The sequence below is a fragment of the Hippoglossus hippoglossus genome, chromosome 21, assembly GCF_009819705.1.
Source record: "Hippoglossus hippoglossus isolate fHipHip1 chromosome 21, fHipHip1.pri, whole genome shotgun sequence".
Lineage (NCBI taxonomy): Eukaryota > Metazoa > Chordata > Actinopteri > Pleuronectiformes > Pleuronectidae > Hippoglossus > Hippoglossus hippoglossus.
In genome coordinates, this window is record NC_047171.1 from 20,794,252 (window position 1) to 20,819,710 (window position 25,459).

A 25,459-nucleotide genomic window follows, 5' to 3' on the forward strand; every position below is an offset into this window, starting at 1 on the left:
AGACGGCCTCATGTCATCATGTGTCTGCTTCAGTGACTCAACAGCTCACACTGTGGTTTGACAGCTGTGATGATGCGAAACAGAAAAACGTGATCAGTGGCTGAATCGATGACAGAGCAAGCAGCTACTCAGGAGAGCGCATAGGCTTCCTCCACCAAGGCCAAGTGGTAAATCAAACTGTACCAAATACCACACACTCATGGATATCAGTCCTCTAAACATGCCTGATTTATTTATTTTTTTTATGTGGAAATTTGCTAATATACACCACACACACACACACACACACACACACACACACACACACACACACACACAAACATATCGTAAATATTTTAGTGAATTCGTATGTTTTTCGTAATCCATTTTATATTTCTTGTTTTTGGCTTTTATGTCTAACTTAGTCCGTAGGGCTGTACAAAAGGATTTTATCGCCCCCACTTTTCTCTCCCACTTTTCTGTTGACCATTTCCTGTCGTTGTCTTTCAGGCATAAACCTCTGGAAATCATCGTGCTCCAGGAAGCAAGATGCTGTATAAGTCATAGCAAAGTGTTTGATTTTGTTATTTCTGCTGAAGCACCCTTCAACCTTCAATGGCGTGCTTTGTGTCGTGTGTCATTGTGCTGGTAGAAGTTTGTTTCACTGGCGCTGTTGGAAAAAAAAAATGACGTCCTTCTCTCTGAAGGTTAAATCGCCTTGTAACTTGATCTGCTAAAGTACAGCTTGACAGGCAGCCAGTCTTTATTTCTAATTTATTCTGAGCCTAAAAGCAAAACCCCTCATCACATGGAGGCCGTGTCCGAACAATAAAGCCCTACTCTTGCTTTCTGTCTGTTCCTACTCTTCTCCTTTTCTGCTGCTTGTTAGTTTGAAGGCTTTTTCGCTTCTCTCCACCTGCTAACTTTCTGTCAGACACACACACAGGCAATTGCACTTCTAACACACATTTTGGGAGCACACACTACTTTTAACAGAATTTGTCTCATTGTCTGAGTCAAACCAATCCCCCACCCATGAAACAAAGAGGTCGAAGGCGGCAGCCGTCCCGAGTGAGCCAGGTTTTCCGCATGGCTCAATTCTGGGTCCTGTGGGTTTTTTTTTACTGACTCTTTCTCCTCATGTTTTCAAGATTCAAGATTCAAGATTCAAGATTCAAGAGTTTATTGTCATATGCACAACGATTACATTAAGCAGTCGCTTGCAATGAAATGCTTGGGTCACGGGCTCTCTTTAACAATGCTCAGAATATTACAAGCAGAAAAAATATCAAGTAAAATAAGATCAAATAGAATATCAAAATATATATATATACACCTAAAGAAAAAAAAGAAAAACAATAGTGCAAGTGTGTGCAATAGTGCAAATATGCTAAGGTGCAGAGTTAGTGGAATTATGACAGATTGGAGGAGTTTAAAAGTCTTATGGCCTGGGGGTTGAAACTGTCTCTGAGCCTGGTGGTGCGGGCCCGGATGCTGCGGTACCGTCGGCCAGACGGCAGCAGGCAGAACAGTTTATGGCTGGGGTGATAGGGATCTTTAATGATCCGGTTGGTCTTCTTCCTACACCGCTGGGTGTAGAGGTCCTCCATGGATGGTAGCTCCGTCCTAGTGATGTGCTGTGCAGACTTCACCACCCTCTGTAAAGCCTTACGGTTCAGGGCGGTGCAGCTGCCGTACCAGGCGGTGCTGCAGCCAGTCAGGATGCTCTCTATGGTGCACCTGTAGAAATTGCAGAGAATCCTGGCATCCATGTTGAGCCTCCGCAGCCTGCGGAGGAAGAAGAGCCGCTGTCTGACCGTCTTCCTGATGGAGTCTGTGTGATGGGTCCAGGTCAGGTCATCACTGATGTGGACCCCGAGGAACCTGTATCTGTGTGTGTGTGTGTGTGTGTGTGTGTGTGTGTGTGTGTGTGTGTGTGTGTGTGTATGTGTGTGTGTGTGTGTGTGTTTGTGAGGTTTTGGGTGGGGGGTGGAGAGGGTGGAGAGGGTGGAGTTATCCTAGTTTATCTTAAAGTCCATTTTCATTGGTGGAGAGTTGGCTGACTGCTGTGTGTACAGACTGGAATTGGTGAACACAGGAAAGTGAGACGTGTGTGTGGTCAGATTCCTGCCTTGTTATTGGTCAGAGGGCCGCCTCGGTGAGAGGAGGGGATGGTAGATTAGTGGTGGGCGGATCGATCTAAATATCGATAATATCAATACCAACGTTGGTATTGATATTGATTAATACCAGTGTAATAAGATCGATACTTTAGTTTCAGTTTCTCTCCTGTATGCACTGCTGCGGCTGTCTGTGTAAGTGCTCTCAAGTGCCGCTCCAGTCACAGCGCGGAGCAGGCACACTTTGCGCCTCCTCCCCCCTCCCCCCGGCCAGCAGCACAATGCCCTAATTGAAATGCGCAGGTACTCAGAAGAGAGGCCAATTCCTCGGGATCAGGATCCACTACTTTGGTGGAAAAACAATGCACCAACATTCCCCTCTCTGAGCAAACTTGCCAAAAAACACCTGGGGGTGGTTGCAACGTCAGTGCCAGCTGAGAGGATTTTTTCAAAGGCAGGACAGTTAGTAAGTTATAGGCGAAGTGTATTAAAACCGAAAAATGTGAACATGATACTGTTCCTGAACAAAAACCTCTAACCAAAACCTCTGTTCTACACAGGGGGCCATGGCCCACAGGGGGGCTTCTGGGAATATTTCTTTGAACTCAAGGCTTTGGGGGTTGTTTAGTTATTTACACTTTATTTATTGTATCGGATCGATACCAAATCTTGCAGTATCGCACACCATTATGGTAGATGCCTCACACTCCATCTGTTATCATTCACACTGTGAAACCTGCAGCTTCAGGACACTGCACTCTGCTTCTCAACCAAAAAGAAGAACTGATCTCTTAGGATTGCTGCTACACTAAAAAAAACCCAGTTGGATTGACAGCTTTACTCTTTTCAAGTTCTCTGGTGGATACTGAAATTTCACTGTTTTGCATTAAAAAAGAATTTTGTTGCACATGCAGACGATTTTATCATCACCAACTCTGGAAAGTTGCTTCTTCAGAGTTAACATTTCAGGGGAGGCAATTGTAAGAGTTTTTTAAAAACCTTTTTGCTGACTTGCTGTTTCACTTGGAGCTGTGTGGTAAGTTTTATTTATTTTATTTTTGTGTGTTTGCCTTGGGTGAGCCTGAATTTTGCATGTTGAATGATACTGAAAGCTCTGCTGTTATGCTTAGTCATGGATTGCAGCATTTTCGATTGATTGCTTGATTATAGTTTTTATCATAAAATCTCCACAACTACCAAAAATATATTGTCTAGAAACAGCGATCAGCAACATTATCATGGCTTTGTTGAGGCCGATCAATGTGTATATATGGCTGGTTTGGAAATAATCACTCAGAGCTATTTATAACTTTTACAAAATATTTTGTGTTTAAAGTCAAACTTGATCAGACATAATATTAAAAACTTGATTTGGCTGATCAGTGATATCAATCATTTTAACAGCAGCAACAGCCTATATGTGCAGTGGTGAATAATTGTGTCCATCATGTGTGGAGAAAGGCCTCATCTAGAAAGAGTTACCCAGACAAAACAAAACCTTTATAATAGTTTGTTTTGTCTCAAATCTGTTTTACGAGTTAAAAACTACAAATATTTTTTTTAAAACAAAACTAAATTGTTTAATTAATGGACAGACAATGCTTACTATTTCATTTCCATTTCAGTGGGATTTTGATTATAAAGTGAAATTGAAAGCTTGGTGTCTTTTGGGTTGTTCCACAACATAAGGAACAGTTTGATTCTCACTCAAATGAAATGAATCCCTCAATTAGAGAATAGTGTAATTAACGGTTGCTATTTGCTCATGTATTATTGGATGTGGCTGTGACGTGTCTGATCCCGGGTTTCGTTATTAACATGGAGGTGACTCAGCCAACTGAGAGTCTGCACAGCTCAGGAGGTGAAAGTGAGAGCGATACCCTCAACCCCCTACCTCAAAGTCTCACATGACAGACAGTGTTGATATGTGACGCTGAGGACGAATATGGACACCACCAGTTGCAGGGCAGCAGTAGGAGAGGGATGCTTTCACGGGGGTCCCCTGTGGCTTCAGCAGGCATCTGTTACCCATATATATATAGATATATATATATATATCTATATATATAGAAAGATATATATATACAGATTAAAAATAGTTATAAAGTATTTCAAATAAATCTTGTTTTCAGAAAAGCTGTTGCCTGTATGAGGCTGAAGGCAATACATGCAACTGTATTTTAAGTAATTGTTATTATTATTATTATTATTATTATTATTAATAATAATAATTTATTATAAGTAAAAACATTTTTGGATACAGAAAATCCTTATTCAGCTATTTTTAATTTAGTATGTTGACATATTAAAAAAACCATGATGCTGATCATTCATGTGATCGCTTTTTGTTTTGATTTGCAGGGAACACTGTTAACTAGTGACTGGAGTCCTGTAGTATTTTATATTGAAATATCAATAGGGTGTGTCATTTTCCACAATATCATTTTGACATTTTGTAAAAGCAGAATCATGTTGTTAAAAACATCGTAAAGGTAAATCTTTCTGCACATACCTTATTATATATACATTTATTTAAGTAGCAGATGTTATTGGTGCTGAACATTTACTCTGCAGCACATTAAACTAGGTCTAAGCAAAAAAAAAAACAGTTTTCTGTATTTTATAAAGTTCATTGAGCTTAACATTGATGTATTAATATACTATTGTCAAGATATTTCTGTAGTAATGATGGTTTAGCAATAAAAGGCAAAACATATTTGAAATTAAATATTTTGGGATTGTATTATGAGAATTTGGATCTTTATCGAGTGTATCCTCAACTCATGAACATAAACCATCACAGTGTCAGAGTAGTTTAATAGCATTTTTATTCTGTAAAACTTTTCCCCAAAATTAAATTAAATTAAATTGAAATATTTCCATATTTAAACAATGAAGGTCTAGTGACTGAATATTTATCTCAAAGGTCAAAGGTCAAATGTCAAGGTCATGTTGGCCATACAAAAATATGTGTTCACCATTTGGTTGTGATATCTCTAGTCTGCGGACCGATGCCTATATAAGGGACAAAAAAATGGCTGCTAAATGTATTTTGTAAATATTAGAATATTAAATATGGATTCCCTAAGATGTCAATTTTTAAAGCCTCATGACAAAGAAATGTAATCGAGATATGATATTGAAAACACAAATACAATCAAATATATAGATAAATGAACCCAATCTTATTCATGTAAAATAATATATTTATGCTGTCGCTTACTAACAAGTTTAGGACGCAGGGTAATGTTGGGACCTGGTATTTGTGAACTACAGTTCGACCTACATGTATAGTCAAAGCCTTGACCACATGCTCTTCTTTGTTCTGGTGACAAACCAGAGCCTCCAGAACTCAGTCTCCCAGGGCGCGTCAATGTCACACAGAGGTGTGAAAACCGACAGGGGACACAAGTTTCAACTACTATTGGTCACTCTGGGCCCCAGGACCCATGAGGTCACCAGGCCAATATAAGCCCAGTTCTCCCCCCTTCTTCCTCTTTTCGATCTCTCTTCCCACGCCACCCTCTGAGAGGAGAAGGGTGGCTGTCCAGCTCACTCTTTTCGATTCCTCTTCCTACGCAACCCTCCGAGAGAAGGGTGGCTGTCCATCTCTCTCTTTCTGCTCAACTTCAATGGAGGAGAGGTGCAGCTTGCAGCTCACCTCACAAGGGAAACCTCCTCCCAATCCAAGCTCTACCAACCTTCAAGCAGGCCTGACCGGAGACTGCTAAAACTTTCCAAAAGGCAGCGACGCGAGGTCCTGCCTAACAACTCAGTGTTCTGCATCGCACAGCAGAACCACAACCAGCAAGACGACTTCACTGGACTTCAAACAGCACAGCAACCTTTTTACCCTTTCCATGGAAGGTTAACACAACTGGGCTTAATAATTATACTAGGCTAAGCAAAGACTGTTTATTCGATTCCGTTAGATGTTTATATGTTTGATTTGTGTTGCTGTGATATTTTGGTTACAAGTTATTTGAAAGTTAATGTTAGTTATGCTCTTCAGTCTTTCCTTGCATGCATCTAGTAACCTTCTGATTTGGCACCAACACACAAACCCGCATATCTCTTAGACCCATCACGCATACACCCCTGCTACATGTCGTAAACATTCCAAAGGGGGGGGGGGGGGGGGGGGGGGGGGGGGCGTTATCTTTGGAGTGGCCAGCCGCCATTTCGAAAGAACACTCACTCCCACAGACACACAGACACACACACGCATACTCACATACACATCTTTATATAGTAAGTACACCGTTAGTAATTTGTGTTTTTATACTTTATTATCTTCATAATGAATGTTTTTCTTTCACAAGTGTTGTTTACATTAATGTTGCATAATAGTGAATTTTGCCAACCTCTACACTGTCAAGAACTCTATATCATTCAACTTTGCTTTGGTAAATTTGGTTATAGTTATTAATTTAATTGTTAATCAGAGTTCCAAATTTGTAGTTAGTACTTTTATGAGACTTAATCAATAAATTGGCTGTCTTTTCCCTTCCTTTGAAGGGTGGTGCCCTGAGGTAACTTTAATCAATTAAAGTTATTATTTAATAATAATATTTTTAATATTAATATTCAATATTTTATTTTGATAACCAAATTTATTGAATGCCGAAAGGCACACCATTTAATGGTATCACGTTTAATGCATTATTGCACAACAGTAGTTAGTGAGAGCTTTGTGATTCTTAGAATAAAAACTGGTTTACTGACAGCTTTGTGTAGTTCTGTGTTACTTTATGCTTTGTGAGAGTGGGAAATAATGAATAGATATTATTGTGTTTATATTTATGTAACAAACTGCTTATGTTAGTTAATTTCATGGAAATGATTTGTCGTTATTTTGTGCTGTCTTTCTCTTGAGGCGAAACTCGGAACAATCAGGTTTCTCATGTGCTTGTTTGACAGGTTGCAAACAGGAAATGTCACAATGACGTTGCAACACAGGCCATAATTTAACAAACTCTGCATAAACCTTTCATAAACCCCTTTCTTATAAACACTGCATCTCATATTACAGGTCAGGAGCTAAAATCAGTTCATGGGCTTCAGCTTCACCTCTTTCTTTAACCAACAAGTGTTTTCCTGTTGATTCTTTGACTGGAACAACATTGAAACTGAAAACACTCAAACCTCAGAGTCAGTAAAAAGTACAAGTTAAAAAACTTTTGTTTGTTTTTGTTAAGAGTAAGTGTTCACATGTGTCCTCAGTTGTTACAGAAGGATTGTGTCAGGCTGTACTGTTCTGTATGTAATTTCACTGGGGGTGCAGTATCATTATTATGCCACTGTGAGGAGCTGAAGCGCTAAGTAGGGATGCAAGCTTGTGTCATCACTGTTAGTAAAGAAGTGTGTGTCTACCTGATGTGCAGGTGCTAAAGACAATAAACACAGCCACGGGCTAAACAGTTTACCGTCTCCGAGTGCAACGCAGAAGAAGCTGCCATCATTAACGCAACAGTTTTGTGTCAGAAAGTTGACATTTATTTCCAACAGCAGAGGTTTTTGTTAGTGTCAGAGGGAGATTTGTGATGATCAGTACTCACTGCCGCAGCGAATGTCAGCAGCAGTTCAGCCAACAAGTAGCAGACCCAGCCTGTCCGCTCCAGGACTCTCATCTTCGGGTCTGGACAGGTTACATTTCATAAGGTTTCTCTTTGAATTCCCAGGAAGTTCCACTGCTTGGCTGGAAAAGGTCAAACACTTAAAGACACTCTATGTGTTGATCTCACTGGTTTTATCTGACGTCCCAGTTTGACATGGGTTTTCTTTGGGTACTCCTGCTTCCTCCTACGTTCCAAAGACATGCAGGGCAGGTTAATGAATGAATGAAAGTGATCGTGATGATACCTGTGGCTGTGGTCAAATAGATTTGCTTAGTGGAAGATCTTACAAGGAGTGGGACTCTTATCTTATCTCCTCTAACATAGGAAACAATGGACAATCATTAAGAACCATTAAGAAATGAAAAGAGACAAAACTCGCCCAAAATTCCCTCCATTCAAATACCATTCAGATATCAGTTTTATGTGTTTCTTCCTCTTAAGTGGAACCAATTCAAGTTACTGAATATCTCTCTTCTGTATCACAGAGCTGTTTTAAATCCTTCTGTAATGAAACTGCTGAAGAATCAAAGCTTTTCTTGGGGTTTAGTTTGATTTTAGGAGAACCTCCTTCAGTATAATTTTAAAAAGCAGAGAAGTCAATGAAAATGTTGCAAAATCCATTGCAAAATCTTGCGATGCAAAAGAAAGGAACAGACAAATATCCAGATTAGTGTTTCATAACAATACCTGAAAATGTTCATCATTAAATAAAAATAATTATTGCAATGAACCATGTCTGCATACAGTATTTTTTATTTTTCTCTGCATTTTTAACGAGAACTTTGTGTTGTGCCTTGATGCATGAAAACAAATAAATGACAATTAATGAAAAAATTCACAGTTTACTTATTTTTTTTACACATGTACATTTGACTTTTATACGTGATGATTCTGTTTGATCCGTTCTTCTTTATCCAGGTGATTCTTCAGTCTCCACTTGCTATGGAATATAAACAGATCATGTGTTGCAAGATCATCCAGACTGGAATCCTCTGCACAAGTTTTACCATCCAAAATGTGCAAATTGAAAAGGTCCATGAGCTGAAGGAAAGTCCCGCTGTTCACCTCACAGCTTATGGTGACAACACAGTATTTCTGAAGCATATCGTAAGCCCATCATGAGTTATGCAGAGGGATCAGATGTGTGGGGCAGCAAGTTTTCTGGTTTCCTAGTTTGGGAACACAATGACTGAAATGCAAAGGCTATCCCCTTTTCAATTCATCTGAATTCATATGAAGATAGCTGTAAATAGAGATGAGACAAAATGTTGTCTGGACCTAGAACACAAAAAGTATCATTGTTTTTTGTGGTAAAATGTTCGGCTTGTGTGATAAAAGAAGCTAGTCGACAGAGCTTTGACCCAGATATCTGATACACTGTCTACACTGGAAGCCCCAAAATAGTGGCAGTTGCCCCCAGCAGCTAATTCGTCATCAGACGATAGCCGATGGGCTCAACAAGTAAATCATGCACTGTGAGCTATATAAACCATTAACAAATTTTTTTTTTTGGCAACATTGGGACAGAAGAACTCCACTGGACCTGGGTTGCACTAAAGCCCTTCCTCTATGCAGGAATTACATTTGTGTAGGTATAACATTAATCCTCTGTCAACAATCATCTGGTTATTCACCTTGAGCGATCCCTCCAGTAGCATTTTATGCATTGCTAGCAGAAACTTTCTGCTGTTGGTACAAAGTTTCACTTTACTCATGGATGAACTGATTAGATTGGAGGTCGACGGTCAAAAGTCAAGATCACTGTGCCCTCACAAAACCCTTTACTGCCTTGTGAACATGTTTTCTTAAGAGCCCCTGGATTTCATATTTTAAACAAATGTTTACTGAGACAAACATATTAATATGTGTGTAATATTGTTTTCCCCTTTTGGTTGTGATATCTCTAGTCTGCCTTGAGGGAATTTTTTTACATTTTTGCCAGTTGTCACTTGGACTCAAAGATAAACTGATTAGATTTCAGTGGTCAAAGGGAGGTGTACAACCCAGTGCAGTATTTCTAGTTCTTGGTTGTTGTTTTATTTTTGAAAGGGGGGTATTCTGTGTTTTCTACCTGCTGGTACCAGAGTAAAATACGCTTGGAAAACTCCATGGCCACTCTGCGCTTGACAAGTGAAGCTGATGTTGAAATCTTCCTTCCTCAGCTCAGAAAACGTCAGCAGAACCTCCAACCACACACCTTTGATGGGACCATCTTGGTACCTCAAACTGGTTGGAACAGAAAGATGAAAGTTTATTTCACATTAAGGTTGAACCCCAGAAGCAGCCGATCACAGAAGTTAAATAAGAAAAGGCAAAAGGACTGACGGTTGGTTTGTTGTGTAGACACGGTCGGCAGGGTCGATGCTGTGAATTATGTCAGATTTGGTACACCAAAAGACATCAACGAAGGACAACCCAACACCCGGCACAAAGACACTGCACAACTGGCTGAAATTACTTCCTAAACAAAAACAAAAACAATAACATCAGTTATTTATCAAATAGATTTTAGGTTTCCCTTATTTTCCAATTAACAGAAACTGTAACTTTCACTAGACAATAGCAGGATGTCTGAAAACAGTGTTTTTTGTGCGAGAAAGAAAAGATGAATTTTCACAATCTATAAATAGTTGTTTTATGGAAGAATGTTTGGGCCTGATATAAGAAACAAAAAAGAAAAGAGAAGAATTTGTTTTAGTTTTTTATTTTGCAGTCCAAATGTCGAGATTCAATGTTCAATCTCGAGATTTCAGTTAAAGACACAAAATAGTACTTTACGGTCAGTTTCAAAATGTCATTGTCAATAATATCAAAATGCAACAAAAAAAAAATCTACGAATGTAGTTTTACCTAGAAATTTTTAATTTATCCTTCAATTTTTTTCTTATGCCTAATGAGCCCTTATACTTTTGTGAAACAGGGTTTCAGAACTCTGTAATCATTAATGGTTTATGGTTTATATATGTTAAGTTCACAGTAGATCACTGTAGCGTTGTGCACTTTACTCTTATGGGACTCACCTATCTGTGCACTGATTGTTCCATTGGTTGGTTCATGCACTTGTGGAACCATTGAGTGCTCCTCTGAAAACACAGATAATATGAAAGACTGTGAAAGAGGCTGAGTGCTTCTCTCATGGAAAACCAAATTTTAAAAGGAAGTTTCATAATAATCCATCCAGCAGTTTTAGTCAACAAACGCAGAAAACACATAACCTCTTCGGCGAAGGTAAATATCATGATATAGATTTTTGGCATACAACAAGAAATTACAAATTAAACTGGTCAAATGTTTTCTACATTTCAGGCTTTCAAGTTCCTCTCTTGTAAACTAGCTTTTCTCACCTCTGACCCACGCATCAATCGTCTTCGACACGGATCCTGTGACGCCTCCGAGGGTGAAGTTCAGAGTGCAGGTGTAGTTGTGGTTGTTTTTAGCATCCACATTGTTGATCAGCAGCGTGGTCCTGGACAGGTAGATATATTTGTCCATTTCATTCAGTATGGGCTCACAACCCTAGAAGAAGAAAAGAAATATAAGTTAGGATTTTCTCTATTTTCAACATTGTTCATGATGCACTACTGTAATAATCCACAACTTCATGTAAATAAATGTTCATTTTATTTCTTTGAAATCGACAAAGGAAGAACAACTAGTTATAAGATGAGTGGTGATTGACAACAAGGTGAACAGACAAGGTAAAGCATTACAGAGTATTAAGGCCGTGTAAAGAAAAAAAAGTTCGGAGATTTTTAAATATATTCTCGAAATATTATGACTTTTTTTCTTGTTAAATTTAGGCTTTATCGTCTTAATATGATGATTAATTTGTCTTTAATTATGACTTTATTTTTCTAATATTAATACTTTTTTCTCATTAACTTATGACCTTATTCTTGTGACTTTTTTCCTCATGAAATTATGATTTTATTGTACTGATATCATGAGTTTTTTCATGATGAATTACACCTTAACTCTCATAAATATATTACTTTCATCTCGTAAAATTACGACTTTATTCTCCTAATATATTACTTTTTTCATTATTCTCAGAAATGTTTAACTTTTATTCCCGTAATGATACATATTATTCTTGAGAATTTATGATTGTTTTCTTATAATATTGCAACGTAACTCTTATACCATCATAGACTTTATTTTTTAAACCTATGATTTCTTTCCCCTTTAAACGGCCTAATACTCGCAGAAAAGGGCGCCACCTACAGAAAGTTAAAGGGGACATAGCATGCAAATTCCACTTTGTTAGTGCTTCTACAGGTTAATGTGGGTATCTGGCATGTCTACCAACCCAAAAACTCTGGGAAAAAAACACTCGCGCGTTTTGTTATAGTTTCTCTAAGTCAGAAACGTCATGCTTGAGCGACTCGATTGAGCTTCCTGGGTTTTGTGTCGTAACAAGGAACTGGAAGTCTCCCTACATGGTCTTGGCCCACCCCCCCGTCACGCCGTGTTTATATTGTTATATTGTTTAAAATCATGGGGGGAGAGGGGGGAGGGGGGAGCTGGCTCATTAGCATTTAAAGGAACAGGCACTCAAAACAGGTCACTCTGTGGAGGGCTGTTTTAGACAGGGTAAAAAGGGTGCTGTTTTAAATGATCCTTGTGGTATTTTGACCAAAGTATGTTACAGACATTTCATTAAGACCCCAAGGAACCATATCAACTTGTGGTAAAATGAGCATGCTATGTCCCCTTTAAAGGATGCTTCAAACAAACAGAGAGCTAAAAAAATCAAATCTACCAACATTTTATCAAAGTAGCTCTAATAATTAATCAAACCGACATGTCCCATGATTACGTATGTTCAATTATCTGAATAGATGAAGCGATAGAGGAAATTCACTCTGTGCCAAGTGAGGGAGGAGCTGACACTGTAGCTGTCCAGTTTATTGATGTAGTCCTTCAGGGGACAGGACAGTTTGTCATTGATGCCTTTTGTGAGTCTTTGCTGAGTTTTGTGAGGCCTCCCACATTCTCCAGGCAACGGAAGGTCAACAACCAGCTTGGTGGCCTGTCTGTAGCACCGAGAAGGAGTTCTGTCGGAAAATGAAGCAGAAAATGAAAAACTTCCTCTCTTTTTACTTTGAATTTTGCATTGAGCTGCTGAATCATGAGCTTTTGTGGGATAAATGGCTCAGACCAAATCTAAAACCCAGAGTCCATCTATATCTGTGTTGAGGCTCATTAACTGCTCTTTAAAAAAGATGATGGAAGCTGTTGGTGTCTTTCGCCATGTTTATTTAGTATCCGATCCTTCTGATTGTCAACAGCTACTGCAACAGGTCAAGCTGATACTGCCCTCTGCTGGACCATGGGATTACCTCAAATGTTCCTTTGTAGAGTTTAACTGTAATTCATCAGGAACCGCTTGAATATTGGGGTTTCCCATGTTTGAAATAATGTTGAAACAGGAATTTGCACAATATAGACAGACTTCCTTCAACTTGTTTTGATTTTTCTATCCCTGCTCTGTACCTCAGTATGGTCACATATTCCCCGCTGTCGTCCAGCGTTACTTTCAGAAACCACAGAGTCTCCCCTCGCACCAGGACTCGACCCGTCTGGTTGCTTATCTCTTCACCCGTCTTGGAGTCTAACCAGGTGATGTTGTAAGGGACGGTGTTGAAGTCGAAGACGTCCGGAGACACCAAGGTGCTCTTCAGCATCGCCATTTCCCCAGGAACAGAGAAAACATTCTCAAACTGGAGTCTGTAGTTGGTACAGTTGTCTGCATCTATATGGAGGATGGATTTGTCATTAATTCAGCCACTCAATAGCTTACAGCAAACCTTTTCTAGCTAGAACACGTTTGTCAGACAAGGCCAGGCTGCTTGAATTATATATTCAATTACAAAAAGTGTTTTTAGAGGAAACTTTAAAACATTTGTTTCTCATTGGGTGTTTTTGTTTTCAACATTCACTTATAGCTCTGAGGTTTAGAGCTGCCCAGAGGACATTGAGCCTGACTTCCAGTATTTTTCCATGATGCTCTCATCACAGTTTTCCTTTCTTTGATTCAGCTGGAACTAAAATGACTGGTCAGTTTGTGATGCAATTATTTAATGGATTCTGGTTTCCCATTGGTACAGAGCCTGTGGTCGGCATTGCTTTCACATCTGGAGCGGCCCAGTGTTACCACTGACATTAATGGTAATGGAGCTGTGAAGGAGTTTTTCAAAGACATTCAAATCAATGTTTTACAGTTTTCCTAACAGGGCTGTATAAGGTACAACATATTCTGTCCTCAACTCTTGAATGGAGTGACTGACAGATGTGTGACAGATGCACATCAACAAAATGACAATATTCAAAACATTCATGAGAAAAGACTGTGTCTAATATGAATAAAGAGGATAGATAAAGAGGTGTACCAATGTTTAAAACATTTATGCCAAAAGAAAATGTCATTAAAGTAGAATTAGTCTTGGTTGTTTCATTTATTCTTGTCCAGCCGCACTTCAACATATAAAGCTCAGCTGATAATGTTATACTGAGCTGCTTTGAGCCAAATTACAGAATCCTGTAATGTTGTTGGCTGGTTGAAGCCCAGCTCATCTACTACCAATATAATAGAATAGAATGGAAACCCTGTATTGTCATTATACAAGGGAAAGCAGTGGACTAAAATACACCATAACATATTTAATAGTTTAGAGCTAGAGCTGTGATGACACGTTACACATGCAGTTGCCTCAAAGGTCACAAGATGGCGATAAAATCCTTTTGTACAGCCCTACGGACTAAGTTAGACATAAAAGCCAAAAACAAGAAATATAAAATGTATTACAAAAACATAAAAATTCACTAAAATTTTTACGATATGTGTGTGTGTGTGTGTGTGTGTTAGTGTGTGTGTGTGTGTGTGTGTGTGTGTGTGTGTGTGTGTGTGTGTGTGTGTGTGTTAGTGTGTGTGTGTGTGTGTGTGTGTGTGTGTGTGAAACTCACCTTGTAGAAGTCCTGAACAGATCCCATACAACCCAAAGAAAAAGAGAAGGCTTCTGAGTGTTGGAGTCTGCCTCATGGCTGAAAAACACACACATAAGCAAATGTAAGAAATTAACATGTGCTACAAGACAGGGAGAAAATCCTGAAAATCCAACAGACTGACAACACTTTTACAAACACAGCAATGATCAGCAAAATTATCAGTTTTCCCTTCATCCTACCTTTTCTTTCTAATACGGTTTCTCCTCTGTCTCCCAACCTTCTTCTCCCTCTAAGCCACTGTAGTGGAAAATTGCACTGACCAGTGTCTAAGGTAGTGGAAATCCCCCTGACCATGTGTCTCACTGCTGTGATACTGTCTACCTGACAGGATGGAACCCTTATTTGGCGGTGTCTCACTGCTATGACCTTGATAAACAGGGTGTATGCCCTTATTTGGTGATGTTTTCTTCCAACTGCTACAGCGGACGGACAGACACAGATGATGATCTCATGTCTTTCATGTCTTTTTTTCATATTATGTTTTATGAAACGCCTCTTTGTATAAGTTCTGGCTTTTGTGAACTTGCGGCCAGTTCCATTTTGAGCACCCGTGCTTGTTGTGTAACCTCTGCAGAGCTTACTATTAAAAAGACTCAAAGGCAACTCCAGTCTGAGAATTTCATTATTTCAAATCTCAAGATGAATTTCCATCACACCACAGAAGTAGATCACAACCGTTGTGGTATTTTTAAAGAGTCATTTATTGAGAACTCTGGTCATCTCCATTTGCTCAAACCTGTACGACTACATGTGTTGTACTAAGTCAGTCGGGTTTTGTGTGTGTGTGTGTGTGTGTGTGTGTGTGTGTGTGTGTGTGTGTCCAAGGTATGACTCATAATATGGAAATCTTTTTACTCAGTCACAATACGAGAACTTGTCTTTAATCATTGGGAAAAGTATAGAAAACTGTTAACCACAACATATTGAAGTTAGGTAAGTGGTAGAAAATATGTCTCTAGGGAATGACTGTAGGTCAACGTGAAATCCTCTGAAGTGACAGAGACGTGTATGAGACATTAAACTTTTCTTGTAACCTCTACCATAAAATGGCAATATGATTGTTGTTGACAGGATGTTGCATAAATCTGGCAAATCACCCTGTTAAGAAAACATAGCCAAAGAAATTTAAATTTAAGTGCTACAGAAATAAAAACCATTACATTTCATGATGAGCTTTGAAAGTTATTAAAAGAAAAACGGAAACTACTAGAATGAGGATGCTTCTTCTTTTACCGATTGTTTTGGAGGCTACTAACATTTTTTGTTATACTAGTAATGAGTATTTTCATGTTCCATAGTATCTGATTGACTCTTAAATTGGTTGCAAAGGCAGAAGCTGTGACCTTGGTGAGAGACCAAATTTAAACAGGAAAGTGTGCAGATAACGACTGATCTTATCTAACCACATCTTCAACCACATACTGACACATTGCTGGCAGTTACAAGTTAGTAGGCATCGTAACACAGGTGTTTTATGAGATGTGTATGTGGAGGTGAGGGGAATGGGAGAGCACCCTTCACCTGCACCACAGAGTGATCAGCACAGGTGAGAGCTGTTAGCTGATTGGTCCTCATGCTTAAGAGGCAGCGTCTGAGCTGACTCAGGAGGACGGAGAGAACACTCTTGAGACACACGAGACCCTGGCAGACTCACGAAGAGACCAGAAAAGACTGACCTGTAAAGCTAGTCGCCTTTAGTTGAAATGTATTTTATGTTTGTTCAAGTGTGTGTCTCGACTTAATAAAATGCTCAAATCCGAATGGTTCGTTTCTGGCTGCTGTGGTGAGAGCCCCGTGGCATGGTCTACTGCCACAGTGTATTTTTAAGGAAGCTTAAAAACACTGAGTCAGAGATCGTTAATGTTTCATCGTGATGTTGTGCCATAATGCATCAAACGTGATACCATAAAATGGTGTGCCTTTCGGCATTCAATAAATTTGGTTCTCAAAATAAAAATATTAAATATTAATATTTTATTATTAATATTAAATAATAACTTTAATTTATTAAAGTTACCTCGGAGCACCACCCTTCAAAGGAAGGGAAAAGATAGCCAATTTATTGATTAAGTCTCATAAAGGTTCTAACTACAAATTTGGAACTCTGATTAACAATTAAATTAATAACTATAACCAAAATTACCATATAGATAGTTAGCTAAGTTGAAGGATATGGAGTTCTTGACAGTGTAGAGGTTGGCAAAACTCACTTATGCAACATTAATGAATAAACATTTGTGAAAGAAAAACATTTATTATGAATATCATAAAGTATAAAAACACAAATTACTAACGGTCTAATTGCTAAACAAAGATAGGTATGTGTGTGTGTCTGTGTGAGTCAGCGTGCTTTCAAGATGGTCGCTGGCCAAAGAGATAACACCCTTCCCCCACCTATTGGAATGTTTACGACCTGTAGAGATAATGAGGTGAAGAGTTATGCGTGTGTCTGTGTGTGTGCCAAATTAGAGAAAGTTACTAGATTGGATGCAACGAAAGACTGTGAAGAGCATAACAGACTAACATTACTTTCTCAATAACTTGTACCCAAAATATCACAACACCACAAATCAAACTTATAAACCTCACACAGAATCGAATAAACAGTCTTGCTTAGCCTAGTATAATTATTAAGCCCAGTTGTGTTACCAGTCCGTGGAAAGGGGAAAAAGGAAGTTGCTGTGCAGTTCGAAGTTTTGTTTCGTCTTGCTGGTTTCTGTTGAGCTGTGTAGCTCAGTTGCTGGCTGAAGTTTTCCTGCAGGACATCGCATCGCTGCTAGGACGTTGGTAGAGCTTGGAGGGCGAGGAGGTTTCCTTGGTGAGATGAGCTGGAAGCTGCACCTTTGTGCTCCTCTCGAAGAGTTGGATGGGAAGAGAAGATGTGAGCTGGAGAAGAGGCTCGACAGCCTTCCCTCTGTGGAAGGATTGTAGGAAGAGGCAGAAGAGGCTCGACAGCCTTCTCTCCGTTGAGGGAGTGTAGAAAGAGACAGAAGAGACGGAGAACCTGGCCTTATATTGGCCCGGTGACGTCACAGGTCATGGGGTCCAGAGTGACCAATGGGAGTTGAAACCTGTGTCCCTGGGGGGGTTTTCACACCTCTGATGCTCACTGGGAGACTGAGTTCCTTGCTCTGGTTTTTGATGGCCCCTGGGAGACTGAGTCCTGGGGGGAACATGCTGCTTCAGGCTTTGACGGCACATGTAGGTCGAAGTGTGGTTTCACAAAAACCCATGGCCCAACAGTGACGTGGCGATGACGGGCCACCACAGTCTGGGTGATTAATGGGAAACACGGCAGTGATGTCAGTGAGACGCCACAAAGAATAGAAAATGAAAGAACAATTACATTTTTAAGGTATCTTTCATCCTATGCATCCTATAGACACAACCTAAGGCTTGTATACGGTGAAAAAAGATTCATGATCATTTGGTGTGATTAACGTCATCATGTCACTATGAAGTCAGAAAATGAAATCACGTAGAGTAGTAATGCATTCAATTTCGGTGAGAGCAAACACTCTGTCAGTCAATGAATCAAATCTTAGTTGTAGAGCCCATATTCACAAATCACAATTTGTCTCATAGCGCTGTAAAGGGTGCAGCATCCTCTGTTCTTAACCCTCAGGAAGTGAGGAAAAACTACGCAAAAAAACATTTAACAGGTAAAAAAAAGCTCAGAGAGTGCCACATATGAGGATCCTTCTCCCAGGACGGACAGAAGTACAATCAATGCTATATGTGGCAGAGCATATCAACAAAATAACATGTGTAATGATGTTTAAAGTATTTCTACAAAAGACAAAGTCTGACAGAGATGAAGGGAGCAGCAATGACAGTCTTAAAGATAGTGTTATAGCCAATACGTGAGTAAGCTTATTGTATATCTAAGCAATCTAGTTTTCATCATAATGGTACATATGGCATAAATGACTGCTTGACAAAGTTATTATGAAATAGCAATATTACAATTTTAAAAAGTAAGCATTGCCTGTTTGGGGTGGCAGGGGGCACTGTCCCCAACTTAAATCTGTAGTACCCAAGTAAACAAGTGGACCCTTTATGGCCCTGAAAAATCATGGGGTATACACAGCATGTACAGGGTATGCATCACCGCTCAGGTGCTTTTCTTTTCAAATTGAGTGATACTTACTGAAGTGTATTGATATAAATGTTGGGGAAATGTTCATAGAATCATGCACAACCCATATAGAATTCATCTCTATCTTTGCCTGAGGCAGCTCATAGCAGTCAAACCCTTCCCTGTGCCGTTTGTTAACAGTAGCAACAAAATGAGAAAACAGATAGACAAGGAGAAAACGATCTTAACCTCAGAACCTGCACCTCTCACCACATGAAGAGCCGCTGCCGAGAAGACAGAGATGGAAACAGTGCTACAAGGAGAAAACGATCTTAACCTCAGAACCTGCACCTCTCACCACAGGAAGAGCCGCTGCCGAGAAGACAGAGATGGAAACAGTGCTACAAGGAGAAAACGATCTTAACCTCAGAACCTGCACCTCTCACCACAGGAAGAGCCACTGCCGAGGAGATAGAGATGGAAACAGTGCTGTGTAGATAAGTTGAGCGCTGGCGGTTTGTCTGGCTGCATGTGAGAGCTAGGTGCTGCAGGTTGTGAGGTGTTGCTGTTGCGATCTCTATTTTCTGAGAAGTGACGGTACAGGCACTTGGACATGTGCCATTTGGTCCATTTTCAGTTTTTCAATCAAAACGGATATTATCATGGACTCTATGGTTAAATATGACAAGTAATTCTAAAACATCCCCTTGGCCTCTAAGAGATTATGGCATTTTAATTAAACTGGAGTTGTAAAAGAAAATAAATCAACAACTGAACTTAATAGCAGATGTGATTTTAGCACGATTTCAAAAGTTAGACAAAGAAAATCCCTCTGTTTACAAGAGATTTTTTTTTTGTTCTGTAAGAGCAGATGAGGGTGTGTGGATGTTTATCCTTAGTTGACATTGATCATTTAATCATAAATCATCTTGTAAAAGAAAACAAATCAACAACTGAATTTAATAGCAGATGGGATTTTAGCACGATTTCAAAAGTTAGACAAAAAAAATCCATCTATTTACAAGAGATTTTATTCCAGCATCCGAACCAGCGCCAGCTCCGCCTGCCGGTCCGTGTCTGTGTGGAGCCCCACGTTGGGCGCCAGTGTGGCAGTAGACCATGCCACGGGGCTCTCACCACAGCAGCCAGAGACGAACCACTCCAGACATCATGGAAACTGACAGGTAACTGACGCCACTGACATCAGGACCCACATGCAGAAATCAAATTCCATTGACTTCCAGTAACATCCTCTAGTGTCAAAAACCTCATGAAGATTTCACCTATTGTAAACACATTATTAAAAGTGCAGAGCCTGTTTTAAATCCGCCTGTTTGGGCTGTTTGCTTGGTCTGTGGTGATGCTGGTTGCAGAATTCTGTATGAAACTGTAAAAGTGACCTGCAGTAATTTAGCCTCAGCAAGTGAAGTCTGCAGAACTCAAATTTTATTGATAGTGATCGAATCACGTGTCCAAATTCAACAATGCACTTCCTTGGGTCCAGGTCAATTTGCTTTTAAGCTTCAGGATGCTGATATGATTAAAGTTGCAAATTTCTGTGACTCAGTCACACGGGGGGAAAGAAAAGCAGTGTAAATGTTCTTGCTGCTGGAGACATCGAGGTGTTGGTGGTTACCGGTGCAGCAGGTTGAGTCAAGGTTTTTATGTCACTTTAGTTTATGGGTTTGATGACTTTCAATTTGTGTTTGCTTTCAATTTGATCATTACCACAGACTGACAGATCGTAAATTGACTAAATAACACTGGTGGTTACCATGCGTCAATTTTATTATTTCATATTAGAGCTCCTTATCTTTACACCTTATCTTTTCTCCCACATGTTACTGTTAACCCACTCCCTGACTGCAGTGTTGCTACACTCCTGCCTTTTCACATGTCTGCTTTTTAAACCGAAACTGCTATTTCTACATTACAAAATGATTCTAATTGCAGCTGGAAATCTACAGAGGGCAATGACAAGAATGTCTTTGAGGATTACTTTTACTGTTCCTTCGCAATATGTTTTGTCTTCTCCCACAGTAGTTTCCAATTAATGCAGCATCATCATTTCATTATAGGTGCACAATGTAGGGTAACGCAAAAGTAATCCTCAAAAAAATTCTCGCCCTGATCCTTCGGCACACAAATGCAGGTGTAGCTTACTTCTGCTATCTTACTAAATTTCAAGGAATCTCTCTATGTGCGTAACATATCTAAAATACCGGTCATCCCATCTACCACACACTTGGTAAGTCAGGTGTTAATCTGTGAATTTGGTCATTCAGGAGTCGGGAGTCGAGTGTTGTAAAATATTTGTGCTTTGCAGAAACCACACAAACACTGTTGGGAAGTGGGCCTCGTTTACTGAACAAAATTTGTGCAATGTTTGATTTCACTGCCGCAAACTAACAGAGAGGAACACGCGTCCCTGGGTTTGTGTTTGCATTCAGGTCGGATGTGTTGTCCTACAAATCTGCTCAGTCGTGCAAACTTTGTCCATCTGTTTGTGGGACAGCGGTTGCACCACAGACAAGAGAGTGATCAGAGGTTCAAGGTCTCCAGAATGCGTCACTGGTGGATAAACAACATGAAGTAAATTTAGTTTTCTTATTAATTTAGTGTTATGTTAGTAATCTTAGGAATAAAGTACATGAATAAAGAATAGGTGTTAGTTTAATTGGAGACTCTAAATTGAAGTAGATGTTAATGTTAAAGTTAATGGATGTTTGTCGGCCCTGCGACATGCTTGCGACCTGTCCAGGGTGTTACTGGCCTCTCGCCCAATATCAACTGTGATTGGCTGCCGCTCCCCCCGTGACCCTCAGAGGATTAGCGGTATAGATAATGAATGGAGGGATGGTGTCAAGTGAATTTGTTTTTGGGGCTGATTTAAACTCAACACAGTGGAGCAGTAGGGTGACGACCTTCTCTTAAGCCCTGATATGATCTAAGGAGACAAACATGAGACAAATGTCATCTCAGCTCTAGGATGATTTTGGGAAACGGGACTCATGTGATACTCTCATGTTCCTAGAGCGATGGAGGAGAAGAGCTGAGCGAAGCAGAAGTTTTGGCCAAGAGGATGTGACCCCGGGTTAAGATGGAGAATTGAAACACTAGTCTTTAGTTCACGTCCTCAATAAGTAACAAGCTGCATAGAGTTGTTTAGCTGACTGTCACACTGTGTTTGAGAGAGTGCAGGTCACATCCAGGAAAGCTTTGTTTGTCTTAGAGCACATGATTTGCAAATAAGGACTTACTGAGAAAAGAATATTTTGCATGACAGATATCTTAATACACGTTTCAATATCTGCTCAGGACTATTTTGTATTGCAGACAGGAAAACTGGCCATTAGAAGAACACACATCTGATTATCATGTTCTACAACTAAACCACTTTATTTTTAACTCTCTCTGGGAAAATATCTATGAAATTAAAGATGCAGTATCAGCAGCCTCCGGAGACTTACAGCAGGAAAAACTGGAGGAAAAACAACGTGGGAATATTCTGATAAAGATGAAATATATCAGCCCTTAAGTGAGGCCATGAGGAAGCTGCAGATGTTGGAAATATCCAAATATCAATCTTCTGTATGAGGGTTGACAGAGGAGATGCTGAACTCCTCTCAAAGACTCATTTAACTCTTTCAACAGGAAAACAAAGGGAGAAACCCCTCCTACAGCGCAGCACGAGTGTTGTCTTACACTCTGAGGACTTTACTACGGAAGCGTATTGCATTCACTTGAAAAAAGAAAAAGTTCTTTTTTTTTTCAAGAGTCGACAAGGTTCTTTGGCTTCTGAGGTTGCAAGCTACTTCTCCATCAGCTTCTCAAATTTGGCACCAGGAGGCTCAGGCTGCAACGCGTATTTACGACAGTGATTTATGCATCCCACCTGTAGGGGGAGCCTGAGTATAAATGATAATCTTACATTGTGTCGCTTTAAGTGTCTTTCTGCTGTGGTGGCAATTTGAATAAAGAGCAGTTGACTATGATCGTTCTGTGAAATTAACACAGCACTAATTCATACACACACACATACCCACAGACGAGCATGGATGGGACAAAGTACATTGATAAAGTGTCCACACCCTATTGCAGAGAAACCACGTGCACAGCTTTGACAGTCAAAAACAACTTGCTCATATAAAAGTGAAAAAACGTAGTGCATTATATCGCAAAAATAGGAAAAACTAATCTTATCAATGTTTATATGTTAATTATGTCTACCAGTGTTTTCCAAAGTGCCCAATGGAAATGGTAGCTATTTTAGGTGGGTCTCGTACTGGGCTATAAAAAAAACATGGCAAATTCATCAAAACATGTAGTATTTGTTCTGGGCAACAACAGCAAAAAAGATTATAACATATATTTAAATAATTGTTCAGAAGAAGTGTGATTTCTGATATTAAAATATCACTGCACAATAAATCTTCAATATTCGAAATGGTAATCATAGTCACTCTGAGATCACAATTATTTATAATAATAATTCATTAGTTGTGATGACAAAACAACGCTCATGTTTAAATGCCTTCACTTCAGTGGTGTGTTAAACTTCTACTAAAGTACAAGTCTGGTTTTGGGCTTTCAGAGGACTTGCTCAGTTTTTAGGGTTCCTCAAGCCTCCTCAAGCAGTTTGGGAAGCTCTGATCTACGGACCCCTTTGGGTTTTCTAGCATTGTAAGTAGAAAGGTGGCTGATCAGGGACAAATGATTTAATATTCGAGTTAATATAAGAAAAGTAAGAAATCAGGCAGTAAACAGGAGTCTTATTTTTAAATGGTTTACTCACCTCAGAGGAATCACAGGCACCGAGCAGACGGAGGAAGGATGAGTGAGTGTACACAGCTCTGCATATCCAAGTGTGCAGAGGGGAGGCTCCACCACAAGCTCAGCCGGTGACTCAATCGCTCTGTCCCACCTCCACAAGACGGACACACACACACACACACACACACACACACACACACACACACACACACACACACACACACACACACACACACACACATACACACACAAAGAGGAGGAACAGTATGTTTACATTCCACCTCTCAACTCCTCTGTTCACCTTCCTCTGCATTTCAACACACCATCAACAAACAATTCACCAACAATCTTACCATAAGTAGAAAATAAGCACTCAACATAACATAGAATAACATAAGTTAACCTTAATAGCAATAACCTGAAACTTAACGTAAGTACAGAGCAAAACTTAGAGACTAAACCTCCACTGCAGGTTCTTTTACACACACAGAACATTTTTCACAGTGTTTCAGCCTGAAAAATATGAAATAAAATAAGATTAATAAGAAAATGTGTGATTATTTACCTATTAAAAAAAATCATCATTAGTCTGATTTGTTTAGCAGGAAACTATAAGATAAGAAAAGGTGATGAACAGGTGAGACACATGAGGACAGGTGAAGACGATCACGAGGGCGGGAAACAGGACAAAAGAAAAGGAAATATGTAGGAGACAAGGAAATTGGCTTCAAAATAAAAGCAAGAAATGGGACAAAATGAGAGAAAACAACTTCACAGAGTCAGGCACACGCGTGGAAGGTTACGTGTCATAATGAATACAACACACATCCAAACACGAGAGTCCATAAAAAACACACAAAAAGAGTCTTTCAAGAATCCAAAAACCAAATACAATGAGGAAAATAAGTCCAAAGTCCATAAACTTCCAACAAGAGATCTTTAGGTTAAGGAATTAACCCCGGTTCTCTGAAACATGAGTGAGGTATCTCACTATGGGACACGCTCTCCGCGCTGTCCCCCAGAAGCAATTTTACACTACACCAGTCCTGACTGGCAGGCAGACGTGATGTATATCACTAGAGGAGGGACTTCCTCCTTCTATATAAGACCGGATGTCACGTTATCGGCTCAGTCTAAAAAGTAAGCACACCTCTTCCTCGCTCCAGGCAAGGAGGGTGATCTGGTTCTCTGAAACATGAGTAACCCTTCAACTGGGGTTAATTCCTTAACCTTAAGTTCTCTTTCAACATTCCTTTCGGTATCTCACTATGGGATATAACGACTCCCGCATTGCCAGATAAGCTTACCTCGAAGACAAATAACTAACGAATCAATCAGTCAGTCAGACAGGGACATTTGTGACTGACCCCACGCTCAGAACTGTATGAGACCATGTAGGTACAGTAACATCCAGATTATAAAATCTGGTGAAGGTATGAGGCGTTGCCAAGCTGGCAGCCTCACATATCTCTTCAACAGACACGCCCTGGAACAGTGCCCATGACACAGCCATACCACGAGTGGAATGAGCACGCAGGCCTATGGGGGGTTGTAATCCCCTGCCATGATAGGCTGTGGCAATTGCCTCCACGATCCAGCATGACAAACGTTGCTTCGTAAGAGGCTTCCCCAAGTGCGACGTAGTCCAAGACACAAACAGCTGCTCTGATTTCCTGAAACCAGATGTCCAGTCCACATAAGTGCGTAATGCGTGCACCGGGCAGAGCGCATTCAGCCGTTCCTGCTCCAGCGTGGAGAACGGTGGAGGATGGAACGCCGACAGTTCAATAGGGCGATATGATAATGCCGAGTTGAAAACCTTAGGCACAAACGCGGGATTTGGTTTGAGAAAAACTTTTAAATCCCCCATTAAAAAACGCATG

At 39.9% G+C, this 25,459-nt stretch overlaps 2 protein-coding genes across 4 annotated transcripts in view; one reads left to right on the plus strand and one right to left on the minus strand.

Moving 5' to 3' along the window:
• The first annotated feature begins 3,051 nt into the window (after positions 1-3,051).
• The window catches only part of LOC117754605 (probable ribonuclease ZC3H12C), an 89,193-nt gene continuing 66,785 nt past the window's right edge, over positions 3,052-25,459 (plus strand). The window contains exon 1 of the mRNA XM_034573603.1: positions 3,052-3,135. The gene's annotated coding sequence lies outside the window, so the exon portion shown is untranslated. The remainder of the gene's footprint in view (positions 3,136-25,459) is intronic.
• On the minus strand, positions 9,230-23,690 carry LOC117754608 (interleukin-1 receptor type 2-like). 3 transcript variants are annotated; one of them, XM_034573611.1, is made up of 8 exons: positions 23,599-23,690; positions 14,684-14,761; positions 13,214-13,472; positions 12,582-12,774; positions 11,062-11,233; positions 10,738-10,797; positions 10,043-10,178; positions 9,230-9,943 (listed from the first exon to the last, which is right to left on the minus strand). In XM_034573611.1, the coding sequence occupies exons 2-8, from the start codon at positions 14,757-14,759 to the stop codon at positions 9,754-9,756; spliced, it is 1,086 nt and encodes a 361-aa protein (XP_034429502.1). In that variant the 5' UTR covers positions 14,760-14,761; positions 23,599-23,690; the 3' UTR covers positions 9,230-9,753. The 3 variants fall into 3 exon arrangements, with proteins under 3 accessions (XP_034429502.1, XP_034429500.1, XP_034429501.1); XM_034573609.1 differs by having other exon boundaries at positions 10,738-10,800; XM_034573610.1 differs by lacking the exon at positions 23,599-23,690 and adding an exon at positions 14,905-14,980 and having other exon boundaries at positions 10,738-10,800.

Excerpts from the sequence above, each read along its gene's own strand:
- LOC117754608 (XM_034573609.1), bottom strand. The coding sequence starts at position 14,759 with ATGAGGCAGACTCCAACACTCAGAAGCCTTCTCTTTTTCTTTGGGTTG. Across the intron at positions 13,473-14,683 it reads CTGTTCAGGACTTCTACAAG|ATGCAGACAACTGTACCAAC; the intron begins GTGAGTTTCACA and ends TCCTCCATATAG. Across the intron at positions 11,234-12,581 it reads CCTCCCTCACTTGGCACAGA|GGTTGTGAGCCCATACTGAA; the intron begins GTGAATTTCCTC and ends TTCTTCTTCTAG.